At 42.0% G+C, this 14,565-nt stretch overlaps 2 protein-coding genes and 2 non-coding genes across 7 annotated transcripts in view; 1 reads left to right on the top strand and 3 right to left on the bottom strand.

Moving 5' to 3' along the window:
- Sf3b3 (splicing factor 3b subunit 3) overlaps positions 1-10,735 on the bottom strand; it is a 38,077-nt gene extending 27,342 nt beyond the window's left edge. Inside the window, exons 1-8 of one of the 4 annotated variants that reach the window (XM_021220395.1) lie at positions 10,607-10,735; positions 8,382-8,515; positions 6,578-6,904; positions 5,387-5,559; positions 4,831-4,972; positions 3,766-3,878; positions 2,268-2,405; positions 1,332-1,435 (exon numbers count right to left, since the gene is read on the bottom strand). In XM_021220395.1, coding sequence (XP_021076054.1) covers positions 1,332-1,435; positions 2,268-2,405; positions 3,766-3,878; positions 4,831-4,972; positions 5,387-5,559; positions 6,578-6,904; positions 8,382-8,451 — 1,067 coding nt within the window. In that variant the 5' untranslated portion in view covers positions 8,452-8,515; positions 10,607-10,735. Of the gene's footprint in view, positions 1-1,331; positions 1,436-2,267; positions 2,406-3,765; positions 3,879-4,830; positions 4,973-5,386; positions 5,560-6,577; positions 6,905-8,381; positions 8,516-10,477 lie in introns of all 4 variants that reach the window. The other 3 variants (XM_029532684.1, XM_029532682.1, XM_029532683.1) reach the window with 3 other exon arrangements.
- Positions 2,587-2,675, bottom strand: LOC115062711. Its single transcript, XR_003842643.1, has one exon. It is a non-coding gene; the product is annotated as a small nucleolar RNA SNORD111 (small nucleolar RNA).
- On the bottom strand, positions 6,251-6,326 carry LOC115062712. The gene has a single exon (XR_003842644.1). It is a non-coding gene; the product is annotated as a small nucleolar RNA SNORD111 (small nucleolar RNA).
- A 246-nt stretch (positions 10,736-10,981) lies between the features above and the next one.
- The window catches only part of Cog4 (component of oligomeric golgi complex 4), a 32,592-nt gene continuing 29,008 nt past the window's right edge, over positions 10,982-14,565 (top strand). Inside the window, exons 1-2 of the mRNA XM_021220397.1 lie at positions 10,982-11,161; positions 14,091-14,173. Of these exons, the coding sequence (XP_021076056.1) occupies positions 11,003-11,161; positions 14,091-14,173 (242 nt within the window). The 5' untranslated portion in view covers positions 10,982-11,002. The remainder of the gene's footprint in view (positions 11,162-14,090; positions 14,174-14,565) is intronic.

Below are 14,565 nucleotides of genomic sequence, written 5' to 3' on the forward strand. Positions count from 1 at the left end.
GAGTATGGGCTGGGGATAGCTCTGCTGGAAGAGTGCTTGACACACACGCATGGGGACCTATGCTCAGAGCCCCAAAACCCATGTATAAACCAGGATGCAGCAGTACCCATACTAATCCCAGAGCTGGGGAGACAGTCCCAGGTCCCTGGAGCTTACTGGCTAGACACCCCACACAGAAATCAGTACATTTCAGGTTCCTGTAAGAGTCTGGTTCAGAAAATAAGGTGAGGAGACATTGAGGAAGACCTGACATTGATGCCTGATCTACATACCCACCACACTTCCCCTGTACAGTCCACAAATAGCACAAAATTCTAGAAACACGTACATTTTGATTATGAGAAAATTGAGCTCAAATCAGTAAAGTGATTTGCAGACATGTTAGTAGATAACTGGCAACACCCTGTCATTTTTAAGTAGTTTGGAGTTGTGGATACTGGTCATTATAGTTCAGACTTCTTTCATATGGCAATGAAAATCCATCAAAGAATGTTAGTACTGAGATAGAGAAAATAATGTCACTAACATAATATCTATATTATCAATAAGATAATGTCCTATCTTGCTAAGATAACTCTATAAAGACAGGACTTTGCAGGAAAGCAAACAAAATTAAGTTTAGACTGGAACCACAGTAGGAAGTAAAACTACAACTCTTACACTTGACTAAAAGCAGCAGAGGAAAAATCAACTGAGATTTCACAAGAGGCCCATTAACCAGTGTGGGTACTTAGAAACTTCAACTGTAGGTCTGTACAAGAGAGCACCACATGTAGAAAGAAATCTCTCTGGCTTTTATTGTTCTTTAGAAGATCATCTCACTATGCAGCCCAAGCTGGCTTCAAACTTGAGGTTCTCCTGCCTCATTCAGCCCATGCCACCATACTTACAGACATTCAGGGTAGTAATAGAAGCCACTACAGTAAAGGATGTTAACAATGAAAATTAACACAAAAACAGGGCTGGAGGAACGACTTGGGGTGGGGGCAGTATTTTAAAAGCACTTGCTGCTCTTGCAGAGGACCTGAGTTTGGCTCCCAGTATCCCTATCTTCACAGTTCACATCCACTGCAACTCATCTGACTTTCTACATGTATCTGGGGCAGGTGCATGCACTCAGTGCACATACATATAAACCAAAATTTTAAACAACTCTAAAACCCCATAAAAAAGCTAATGCAAAAGAAAAGGGATAGGGAAGAATGAATATAAGGAGAAAATGAGAGCAATACTTACTTTGAAAAACCTCAATTGTTCTGTGAAACTTTTACTATTTGTGGTAACCTGGGGGGTTTACAGTGGTAAGCTAGGATAATAAAAGGATTACTCACTGATTTCCAAATTCTGACGCCACAAAAAGGAAGCCTGTTTTAAGCACACACATGGCAGCAGCAACAGGCACAGTATCAAAATACTTGAGGCGGATCTCAGTGACCTGGAAGAGAAAGACGGGTATATACGCAAGTGCAACTCAGCCACCGCCCTTGCACACTGCACAGGGACAAGTGAACAAATGACAGTGCAGCCAGGCTGAGGACTGAACATGCTCTACTGCTCTTTCTGCTTCTCTGCAGGCTACTTCATACTGAGCCTACATGGCAGAGAAATTAAACATCTCAACTGGCTTTACAAGGCCAGATACTTAGCCAGAATGAGAAAACCCAAATTCAAACTCAAACCCAAAGATAACTACTTTGTAAAGTATCGAACTTTCTTTTTTTCCTCTTCTATTCAAAGTAGATTCTGGTTTCACACCATACACCAGCCAGTTTCCCCTCCTCCATTTGTCCCAGCTTCCCCAACCCCTTCTCCCCCAGATTCATTCTCCCTCCATTTCCTCTTCTGAAAAGTAAGATAAGGCAAAAGTCCTCCTTTTCACTTGCTGGGAATCAGTTGTACTTGCTTCCTATCTGAGCTCAGGGAAAAGTTAGGATACGGAGATGTTAGGATGGGTAGATGTTAGGATGCGTAATGTTAGGATGTGTAGATGTTAAGCAGCTTTGAGAGCCAGGTAGTGGTGGCATACGCCTTTATCCCAGCACTCAGTGGCAAGGACAAATACATCTTTGGGTTCTAGGTCAGCTAGCCTACAGAGCTATGACTGTCAAGGCTATACAAAGAAACTTCATCTCAAAAAACCCAAAAACGTTAACAAAAAAAGTCAAGCAGCTTTGAAAATCTTTAGACAAATGTTTTAAATTATGTTCAAATTAAAAATAAAAATAGATGACAGCAAATAGACACTCCTCTATCCAAGGATGACTTACCATATCTTCATCAGTCTCCAAAGTGATCTTAAAGATATCTCCCTGCTCCGTTTGGGCCAAAAAGAAGAACATGGACTTGGTCTTATGAGTGGCAGAGCAAACAAAAATCATTCCTCTTTCAGGGTCATCCAGGTCATTCTGACAAAACCAAACACATAGTCAACAGCTTAGAAACGAGCAACTCAGTATTCTGGAATTCATCCTTTCCCAAAAGGAACTATACAACTACCCAAGGACTAACATACAAATACTGTCCACAATAGCTGCTAACAACTAAAACTTGCCCCCATTAACAAGAAACAGCTAATATTCCACTCTACAGCCTGATCAGATCAATAAGGCAAAAATCATCTCCAGAGGAGAATGTCAGAGAAGAGACATGAATTAAACAGTCATCATTTCAGGCTGTTCTTAAAAATTTAAAAACAAAAGCACACTCACCCACACGGCCATGAAACCATTCACCAACACCAGCCTCTGCAACACCAGCCTCCCGCTCCCCTAAGTAAGTCTGGTACTTGGGGTTCTTAATGTTTTCAACATTTTATAAAAATATTTCTGCAAGTAAGTTCATTATGAGTTTTAATACCTTTTCACTGCTCCAAGCCTAATACAAATTCTTGGCAATTAGATGCTTAGTAAATGTCTCACCAACAGGCTGATCTCAATGTTTTTAACCAAGGTTAAATTTTACAGTTTAACTTATAAGGTTTGACCCAGAGACACTATTAAAAATGCATAAGTTGAGGGAGCAACAATGTAAGAACTGACTCAGCAATAAGATTGTAAATGGATCCACAGAATGAATAGACTGCAAAGGAAGAGAATATTTACACTTAAAAAAAAAATCAGTCTGTTTTTGACACAATGACTTAAATGGGAGGTACTACCTTAATAAAATAATAAGTTGCTTAATATGTAGTCATCACCTCATATACACAAAGCCCTGCACTCCAAAAACATTAATAATTTCCCCTTTAAAAAATATAGATTTTTTTTTAGGGGGCTGGAGAGATGGCTCAGCAGTTAAGAGCACTAACTGCTCTTCCAGACCAGAGGTCCAGAGTTCAAGTCCCAGCAACCACATCTTGGCTCACAACCATCTGTAATGAGATCTGATGCCCTCTTCTGATGTGTCTGATGACAGCTACAGTGTACTTATATATAATAAATAAATCTTTAAAAAAAAAAAACAGCCTTTTTTTTCCCCCAAAAAACTAAAATTTGGCAACAAATTTAAGAGACCAAGCTGGTGAGGTGGTTAAGCAGATAACATGCTTGCCAAGACTAACAAGCTGAGTTCAATCAGAGCTCCACATGATGAAAGGACAAAATTGACTCCTGAGCTTCTCCTCTGACCCCCATAGATGAACCATGGCATACAAACACACACACAAAATAAAAAATGTAAAAGAGTGGAAGATAGATGGTCTAATCATTAAAAACGAAAACCTAATTCACTTCCTGAACAGTAGTGGCTCTATGACAAAGACTTTACCCGTCTCCTGGGAATTGGACATCGGATATCTGGCTGGTCGCCAAAGTTCTTGTAGGTGATATAATTCTCAGAGCAGATCAGCACTCCACTTGGACCATCTGACCCTCCAGGAACTGTGAGAGGAGAAGAGTTTAAACTACCCTGAGCTGCTTTTATTTTCAACTGTTCCTCTTCCTACTTGATGATGTCTACCTCTACTGCCAAGTATTTGAATAGCAGTGCTGAGAGGGTCAAAAGTCAAGTGGTCTTCAGTTATGGAGTGAGCTTGAGGCTAGTCTGAGCTGAGATCCTGTGTCTAAAAAATTAAAAAAATAAAGCCATGCATGGTAGTTTGCTTCTGTAATCTTAGCACTTGGGAGGACAGAGGATCAAGAGTTCAAGGCCACCTTTAGCTACATAGTAAATCCTGAAGCCAGCCCAAGGAATATGAGAAAACTTCAAAAAGCAAAAGCAGGCTCAGCTGGAGTGCTTGCCACACAAGCATGAGGCCCATTTAAAAGTTCCAAGTGAAAGCTCACCCTGAACCTTAGGGGGTGGGTGGGTAGGTGGGGTGGGTGATAATCCCTGGGGCTTGCTGCCAGTGCTCATAACTGCTGAGCGGCATTTCCAGGTCCCGTCCTCAAGTCTGATATCCATATAAGGCCATATACTCTTGTATAGTTTTAGTCTTCTAAATAAGTAGCATTTATTATTTTACTAGTCTCTAATGTAATGTGTTTTTTTTTCTTTTGAGACAGGAGTCTCATGAATACCCATAGCTATTCTTAAATACAGTAAGATCCAATTGCTTCTGCCTCTCAAGACCTGTAACTCATTCTGAGACAGGTTGGCCTCCAACTCAGAGATCCCAATCTGAAATTAAAGAGTGTAGCTCTTGGCATTAAAAAAAAAAAAAAAAAAAAAAAAAAAATTAACCATATTTAGCCTCAAGAAAACCAGAAGCCTGGTATGGTAGCTAACATCTGTAATTCCACCACTAGAGACTAAGGCAAGAATGGCCTTGAGTTCAAATAAAGTAAGCCCCTCCCCCCTGCCCCAGCACAGAGGAGGACTGCAGGAAAGCACCTGTAATAAGGAAGTTGCCATGTTCCTCCAAGGGTTCACTGTATTTCCGAACCACATGATTTAAACCAAGGTCCAGTTCATAGAAAGTAAGCGTCTGCTGGGTATTGGCTGCTGCTTCCCCTGTTGGATCATTGTCTGCCTCCTGGAAGACAGCGCCACAGAAACGACTCATCAAGTTTTAGGCTTGGAAAGGATATCAGGACTTTACACTACTAGAGAATACTGCCTTCTGTCCAAAGCAAGCAGGGGCATGCTTGGCCTTCACCACTTCCCTTAAGCAAACCACCACCCCCAAACCCAAAGAGAACTCTTGCTTTTCTCACGCAGCGATTCTTAATCCATACCTCAGTTCAGACATTTTAATCAGAACAAATAATACTTCACAGTCAAGTACAGCAAAGGTTTTCAGTAAAACATTCATATCTCAAAAAAGATCTGCTAGCAAGAACGACTTTAAGATCTACAGACACAATTAAATTTATTTTAGGAAAAAAATCTAAGATGACTAAAACAGGGAAGGAGGGAAGAAGGGAGGAGGAGGGAGAGACCTTGGTACCTCATAATCCATTTCCAGACAAGCAAACATAGGATTTTCAAATCCCACGTCTACTCCAACCACATGATACACTAGAGTATTCGCTTTGTGGGCCTCCAGGGGAGATGAAATGGTAAGTCGGGCTGCAGCATCTCTGTTCAAGATATATACCAATTTCTGCTTCTCAATTGCACCTGTTGTTGAAGGAGATGAAACACCAGATTTCATGAAAAGACAAAAACCTAAATATTTATTCTTTTAAATAAGATCATTAACCATCTATTGAAGATGCGATAAACTAAGAAAGAAAAAAAGAGAAAACAAAAAAAATTGTATGGCAGTTTTTACTTTTTATCGTTCATTTTTAATTTCACAAATAAATGGTAACAAAACCAAAAAAAGAAAAAAAAAAAAGAAAAGAAAGAAAGGAAAGAAAAGAAAGAATCATTAATCATTAACAGTCACCACTAGGGCTGGAGGGATGGCTCAGCGGTTAAGAGCAATGACTGCTCTTCTGAAGGTCCTGAGTTCAATTCCCAGCAACCCCATGGTGGCTCTCAACCATCTGTAATGGGATCTGATGCCCTCTTCTGGTGTGTCTGAGGACAGCGACAGTATACTCACATACATAAAATAAACAAAACTTAAATAAAAGTCATCACTAACTGTACAAATACACTGCCCTCTACTGTTAGCAGACAATAAAAATCATTATAACTCCCCCTGCAACAAATATCTTAATACCCCTCTAATTCATAAGAAAATTTTAAGGTGCCCTGACTTTAAGGTACAGAGAAATGCGAAACTACCCAATCAGTCTATTAACTCCTCTTTGAATTAGTCCCAGTGGTTTTGTAACTGTTCAAAAGGTGGCTTGCCCTCTAGAGGCCTGATCAGATACACAGAATCTCCAAGAATTCTTCAGAGAAGAGACATGATTGTGAATCATCACTTCAGGATGAAGAAAGCAACCAAAGTACACAACTGAGATCACTTCACAGCCTTTGCTGCAGATAAAATAAATTCTTTCAACTAAATAAATTAGTTTACCTTATGACTTCGTCTCAACTTAGTAAATATAAATGTAATGCCAAATGTTGGCGATTAAGTGATATACTGGCACATCGCCAAGATCACAGCATGTCACACTACATTGAGCACACTTAAAAACCAGAAGCACTCAGAGCAAATAAAATCAAGTAGGACACTCACTAATCATAACAGCTCTTCCTTTGGGATCCACAGCTAAGAACTGGCCAGGAACAATACGGCGACATCCACTTTTGCCAAAAGTTTCTTGGTGAATTTTCTCAAACATATTCTTTGATGGCTGGTATTCCAAGATAACAATCCGGCCTGAGTCACTGCCAACTACAATGTAGTCTTTGGTGCCACCTGTTAGCCTAAACGCCATAAGTGACCGGATAACACCAAACACTTCAACAGTGAGGAGGGTATGTACTTTGCCAGTGTTAGGGTCTGGGCGTAGTAACTCCAAAATCTTCCCACGGGAAACAACAATTTCCTGTTGTTTGGTTCCTAAATTACCAAAATAAAGATCATAAACAGAATGAGCCCCAAGATAACTAGGATGCATAAACGACAGTAAACAGAGTAAGCAAGGGATCTGTGCTCTGAATTAATTTATTCTAATTGAAAGGGTCCTTTACACAGAACTGACTAATAAAATTATCAAACAAGCTTTTTATAAAATGCTACATAAGTTAAAAAAAAAAAAAAAAAAAAAAAAAAAAACAAAGAACCCTTCACTGTCCTAAGACTGGCCACCAATATACACAACCGGGAAGCACATGTTCCTGACAACTGTGTGGTTGTGCATGGACCCGGATCCTGACCCTCTCTTGGTAAGCACTCCACCGATGATCCTGATGCTAACGTTCACCTCCACATATGGCTCCAAAACAGAAACAATCTTTGTCTGTGTCTGATATATGTGCGCATTGTATACGTGCAGGGGAGCATGTGCCACAAGCACACATGGGAAGGTCAGAGGACAATCTCAGGAGTTAGCCCTCACCTTCCACCTTGTATAAGACAGGGGACAGGGTCTCCTGTTAGCCACTGCACACACCAGGCGAGCTGTCCTGAAAGCTTCCCTACACGAGTACTGGAGTACAGTAGAGCTACTAAATTTAGCTTTATGTAGGTTCTAGGGATCCAAACTCAAGTCCCTATACTTCTACAACAAGACTCTAAGGAGGATCTCTCCAGCCTGTGCTTTTTAACTTTATGGTAACGATATTCTGTATGTGTTCACTGTGACTGTGAGCTCTATGGTGCATGTGTGAGCCAGAGGCCAACTTTCAGAAGTCAGTTTTCTCCTACACTGGGCTGAAAAATCAAAACCTGTCTGTCAGGCTTTAGCAACAAGTGCTTTCCTTGGATCTTGACAGTCCAATTTTTTTTTTAAGACTATGTATCTTAGCTGGGCAGTGGTGGTATACACATTTAATTCCAGCACTCCAAGCAGAACTGAGAGGATTTCTCTGAGTTTGAGGCCACCCTGATCTATACAGCCATTACCAGTACAGTCAGGGCTACACAGAGAAAATCTGTCTTGAAAACAAAGCAAAACAAAACAATGCATCTTAGGCTAGCCTCAAGCTCCAGCTGGCCAGAACTCCTGCTCACAGCAGTAGCAGTACCTCAACCTCCAGAGTGCTAGGGTTACAGGCATCAACTATGACACCCATATTCTTTTTATCAAATTTGATGTCAAACTCAAAATTAAGACACAGCTCTGGGAAGCTAAGCGAGGAGGGCTGCCAGGAGAGGCCATTGGGCTAAAGTGTGACTACCTGACTTACAAAGCTCATGTCTCACACAATTTGGGAAGATATGCCCCTGAAACTGAGTGACAGATAATACACAGGAATTTAACACACCCCCCACACCAACATTTGTTTTCTTGTAAATGGGAAACATTTCGACAAAAGACAAGCAAAATATATAGTAATTCACTTTCATCCACAAAAATACCACCTACAGCACTTACCAGAGAAGTTGCCATGGATGGCAAAGCTGATGCCAGTGGCCCGCTGTAAGGTCAGGTTGTACAGAAACATGGTGACAAGAAAAGCTGTGGCCCTCAGTCAACTCGTTACAGCAACGGTTTCAAGGCAAAGCAGGCTACGAAACAAAAAACAGGAATGGTTGTTTTTAAAAGGAACCCAGTTTGGGAACTTCTTGTTGAAATCAGAACAGGAAGCGCTGAGTGCCTTCTCCATGGGCTTCCTAAGCAAGCAGGCGGCCTGGATCGCAGCATCAGGGAAAAAAATCCACCACCCTTCTAGGGTACATCATCCTTTGCCTTTCATTTCACGTGAATTCTATGAACACCTGCATATTAGCATGAACGTTCAAGAGGGTAAGGCAGGAGGATATCTGCAAGTGTAAGATCAGTGTAAGCTGCACAGTGAATTCCAGAATGGACGAAACAGAAATAGCCTGGTCTTCGTTTTCTTCTTTCTCTCATGTAGTTCTGGCTATCCTGGAACTCAGAGATCCTCCTGCCTCTGCCTCCAGGCACTGGGCTTGAAGGTGTGTGCCACTACGTCCAACAACACCCATTTTAGGTATTTCAAGACAGGCACCGTGGCTTTCTTCTGTAATCCTAGCACTAGTGAAACAGAGGAAGGAGGATCACTACAAGTTCAGTGCCGGCCTAAGTCACCTTCTCAGTTCCAGCCTATGACACAGAGTGAGCCCTGTCTCAAACAAAACCAAACTGCTTATGGTCAAGGAGACCTATGCTCAGCAACTTTACAACATACAGCAAGTGGTTAAGTGCCAGGACCTACAACATGTTCAATTAAAAAAACATGCCTTTTGTCATTTTTTTTCAGACAAATGAAAAACTACGTACCGGTAACTGTAGTTCAAGGGCCTATACATCCACATCATTCAAGACTCTAAAAACCTCAGATTCATTTCCCAGAGACCCCACTCTCTCTCTGAGTCATAAATCTTACCAAACTTAACCTTTCCATATGCTTATACATATGCATGTTCAAGAACATACATTTATTCCATATTTTATGTCCTGCTTTAATCAAAGGAATGGCTGTTTCTGAGAAACCAACAAGACGGTTTTCTGCTACGGATACAGAAAATCTTACTCAATGCCTATACTGTAATTCAATTAGCGAAAACTGTTAACACTACATATAAGCGAATGAAGTTAAACCTCTTGAGACTTAATCCTAAAATACCTAATAGACTAACATCTCCAAGGCTTATTCCTAAAGGTTGAACTGGCACTGGCAGCTTGAGGGTAGAGGTCCTCACAATTTACAAGGCTGTCACGTATGAGTACCGGTTGCACCACAAGCAGCCAAAATGATGTTGACTTTGGACATTTACTTTAACGGGTGGGGGAGGGGCGCACGGGGGGATGGTACCTTGGTCCAGTTATCACTTGCATCTGAGGGTAGGAGAACTGAAACCCACGGCCTTGGGCAAGTGCTCTACCATTAGGTATGGCGGATTCAAATGAGCACCTACTCACTCACTGAACACTAAAACAAACTAAATATCCTCGCTTATAGAAGAAGTGCTTCCTGGAGGCATATCCGGTATCGGGTAACCTTAACCGCCAGAACGTGGAAAGCTCTCCTCCCCGCCCGTGGTTTCTCCGGTTCCAACATCACCTCCTTTTTATCTTGCACAGTCTTCAAAATACGTACTATTAGCCTTAGGGTTGGTTTTTTTTCTTTCTTTTACAATAAAACGAGGCTCGGAGGAGAAACAGCATGTTTCCCAACTACCAAATGCACAAGTTCAAACCCGATCCCCGGCTCCGGGGCGGCTTCTGATATTTGCACATTCTGTACAAACTGAATTTTTATTTTACGCCTTGCTGGTGGATTATTCATTCATTCGGGAGAGTCTCCCTCTGCAGCCTCGGTGGGACTCCCACTCCCGAGACGACTTCCTCAACCTCCCCGCGTGGTGCGAACCCACGAGGGGCGCCACCACGTTAGAGACTCGCCAGCCGTATTTTAAAGGACACGTCCCCACTCTGAGGACACAAGTGGGCGAATCGCCCACGAGGCCATCTGCGGTCGGAACGCAAGCCAGCATTTCCCTGACCTCACGCCTACCGATCCTCTCGGGCCTAAAACTGCCCCGGCGGCTCCCGCTGAAGTGCCGGGCAGCTCTCTCCTGTGAGCGCTCTCCACTTCCTCGGCAACAGAGAGGCTGGGGGAGCCACTCCTTTACCCTGCTGCAAGAAGGATGGCTTCGGTACCCGACGGATGCTGAACTCCTTCCAGGCCTAAGCCACCGCCACTGCCGATGCGCCGGCGTCCGCCATTAGCCTTCAAGATGGGCCTTCGGGTGCCGCGCGACGGGGAAAAAAGGTATCCAGCCTCCGCCTGATAAATATATGTAATTTTGAAATGCTTTCATCTTGCGCCTGCAGTCTGCTAAGGTATCTGAAATTTATACTTTACGGTAAGTTTTCTGTCAAGATAGAAGGCTAGTTTAAAAAAAAAAAAAAAAAAAAAAAAAGACTTCCAACGTTTTTGATCGGGCATGTCTGTGGGCAGCCCCGAAGGTCGCCGCGCCAACGCGGAGGGGACCTCGCGAGCCCGGAAGCGCCTACCGGGAACCAAGATGGCGGAGGTGGAGTCCCCTCTGAAGCTGTCAGGAGCGCCTCCGCCACCGGAGGGGGTGGGAGGAGGCCACTGCTCCGAAATCTCCACCGAGCTCATTCGCTCTCTGACAGAGCTGCAGGAGCTGGAAGCTGTGTACGAACGACTCTGCGGCGAGGAGGTGGGGAGCTGAGCCACCTTTTTCCTGGAGGATCCGGTGGCAGAGGGCAGGCATCACGGGCGTGGATCGCTTTACCAGGGAAAGACGCTTTAGTGTCTTGTTAATGTTAGTTGGGCATTTGGGTACACCTGTCAGTTCTACTCAAGCTTATTTGACCTGTTACCTGGACTACTTCCTTGGTCTGCCTCCGTATTGATTTCCCTGACGAGTAAAACTGGAAGTGGTGTGTGTGTGTGTGTGTGTGTGTATGTATTATATGTATCCATACACATATGTATACCGAATGGCTTGATTTCAGAATTTAGAATTGCTTTGGCTTGGGAAGTGGAAAGTTACTCCTCAACTCATTTAAAGGAGAAGTTCCTTCAAATTGGCTTGAAGTTCTAAGACTTTCTCTTGGAGATAATGATTATGTGTGTAATTTTAGCATTTCAGTTATAAGTGTAGGAGTTTGGACGTTTTCTTATTTTGAGACGGCCTCGGTGTTGCCCATGTTGTCTTCAAATTGGCTACCTTCACAGAGCAACCTCTCAAGTTACAGGCATTTTAGGCGAGTTCAGAACTCGCTAGAAGTTTGAAAGCTTCCAGTTAGGATTTTTTTTTTTTTTTTTTTAGAATTTTTAAGACTATGGCACAACTATCCGGTCTCAGACCAATCATTTCATCTCTTGTACCTTGGATGTGTGGTCAAGCAACAGGTGTGGACAGGATTCAGGTCCCTTTCTTTCCATTGGTATTATGCTATATCTCTTTATACTTTTGTTTCTTTTCCATGGCACTCTGGTGCTGTCAGTTCATTTTCCAATGTGGATGGATTCCTTGCTAGTCAGAAGATGGACGCTCTCACCTAAAACCTTGGGAGCTGTTTTTACCAGGGAACTTGTTTTTTTTTTTTTAAAGACAGGGTCTAGCTAGCTAGCTAGCTCTACCTGGCCTGCAACTCACTATGTAGACCAGGTTTGCAGTGAACTCAATAATCTCCCTGCCGCTGTCATTCAAGTACTGGGATTAATGTCATGCAGCTCTCAAAGCACTTTGAATGGAGAAAAAGAGAGTCCTTACTACCTTTGAATGTTTTCAAATACTGCCTTGCACCAGCTCCAGCAGTTCCTGTACAAGAAGTGGTTTAAAGTTGAGTGCTCTTGACTTAACATTCCTAAGTTTATATTCATTGAATCAATTAATACATTGGGGAAATTTTTGAGATCCTATAAAATGTAGTAGTGTTGGCTCTGTGTTTGTTTTTAATGACTGGAAATTCCCCTCTGCATCCTTCTTAGACTGCCTTTATTAAACTATTTAGCTAAGACTGTTGGAACTGTTTACTGCACACTGTGTTATGTATCTTTATTATCCTGTTTCATTTGCACAGAAATCCAATGAGGTACACACTGCTCTCCCTATGTCATAGGAAAAAAAACCAAACAAACAGAAATTGAGCTAAATATACTGGATACCTGTAATGCCAGCATGCAAGAGGCTGAGGCAATAGGATCTCAAGTTCATGAACTACACAAAAACCCTGTCTCAAAGGTGCATAAATTGAAGTAGCACAATAAATGGCTAACTGGCGTAGACATATAATCACCCCCTCTGAATACTAAGTATGCATAAAGAAAGGATTTTAAAAAAAAAAAAAAACTTATGATATCTTTGGAAATTTCATTTCTTTAGCTATTGTATTTTATTTTGTTCCTTTTAAAAATTTACGTGTACTCAGCCTGGTCTACAGAGTGAGTTCCAGGACAGCTACACAGAGAAACCCTGTCTTGAAAAACCTAAAAAAAAAAAAAAAAAAAAAATTTACGTGTATGAGGAAGCAAGTGTGTCATAGCACAAGTGTAGAAGTTGGGGGACAACTTCAGAATTGTCTCTTCCACTGTGTGAATGAAGACGATCAAATTCTAGTCATCAGACTTGGAGGGAGGAGTCCTCCTTCAGTCCTTGTTTTGATTCTGAGACAGGATCTCAAATTGCCTACGTGGTCAAAGCTGGCATTCACTTCTGATCCTCCTGCCTGTCTCCTGAATGTGGGATATCAAGGGAACATCACGCATCTGGATGAGCCACTAAATTTTAGAGCGTCATTGTTTAGAACACTGCACAAGTAGTATTGAATAAATATCTGTTTCCATTGTATTATTCTTCAGGATAGAATAAGATATATTCAAGATAAACAAGGGGGACATGCATAATTCTAGCACTTGGGAAGAAAGGAAAGGATGAGAGTTCAAGGTCATCCCATGTTTCACAACAAGTGAGAAACCATCCTGGGTGACAGGAGACCTTGCATCAAAACAAGCATGAGAAGAATTACACGGCCAATTAATTATTTACTCCAACAAAACCAACGCAGTATTCAAGTCCAGAGGGACTAGCGGGAGGGAAAAATGTCGAATTGAAATTCACCTTTTAGCTGTGTTGAGTTACATAAATGTATTTGCTATGAGTTTGTTTGTTGTCTTGAGACAGGGTCTCAATGTAGCACTTTCTGCCCTTAATATGTATGCAAGACTGGCTTCAAACACAGAGATCCAGATGCCTCTTTCTCCTAATGCTGGCATGAAAGATGTATGCTATTTATTTCACCTGGCTTAATTTGGATAACTCTTAAAGTTCTTTCTACCTAAGGTTTTTCGAGACAGGGTTTAATAGAGATAGAGTGTAATATTTAAACACTTGCCTAGCATGTACAAGATCTTGAGTTTAATCCCCTAGTAACTTAAGAAAAAAAAAATTACTCTTGGGAGGCAGAGGCAGGCAGATTTCTGAGTTCCAGGCCAGCCTGGTCTACAGAGTGAGTTCCAGGACAGCCAGGGCTACTCAGAGAAACCCTGTCTCGAAAAAACCAGGAGAAGAAGAAGAGGAGGAGGAGAAGAGGGGGAGAAAGATTACTTATATCCCTTCTAATAATGTTTGTCTGTTTCAGAAAACAGTGGAGAAAGAACTGGATGCTCTTTTGGAACAGCAAAACACCATTGAAAGTAAGATGGTCACTCTCCACAGGATGGGGTGAGTATGTACCACAGCAAAAGGTTGTACATTCCAGTGGGACCACAGGATAAACTTAGTTTTCCTAGGGCAATAGTCCAGTCTCTTGGGAAACTAAGGTGGGAAGCTTGCTGAAAGTTTGTGGCCAACCTGGGTTAGAGAATGAGGCACTGTCTCAAGGAAGGAAAAAAAGGATGCTTTTTCCACATACCTGATAGACATTTAAAATGAAAGGACAGTAGCTCAAAGTAAGCACCTAAGGATATGCAGTTTGATAGTTATCAACACGTCCTTAACTGTGAATGGTGGCTCGGATCTGTAATCAACCCTTGGAGGTATAGATAGAATTATCAGGAGTTTAAGGCCAGCATGGAGCACATGAGACCCTGTCTAAAAAAGGAAAAAAAAAAAAA

The sequence above is a fragment of the Mus pahari genome, chromosome 20 (assembly GCF_900095145.1).
Source record: "Mus pahari chromosome 20, PAHARI_EIJ_v1.1, whole genome shotgun sequence".
Classification (NCBI taxonomy): Eukaryota; Metazoa; Chordata; class Mammalia; order Rodentia; family Muridae; genus Mus; species Mus pahari.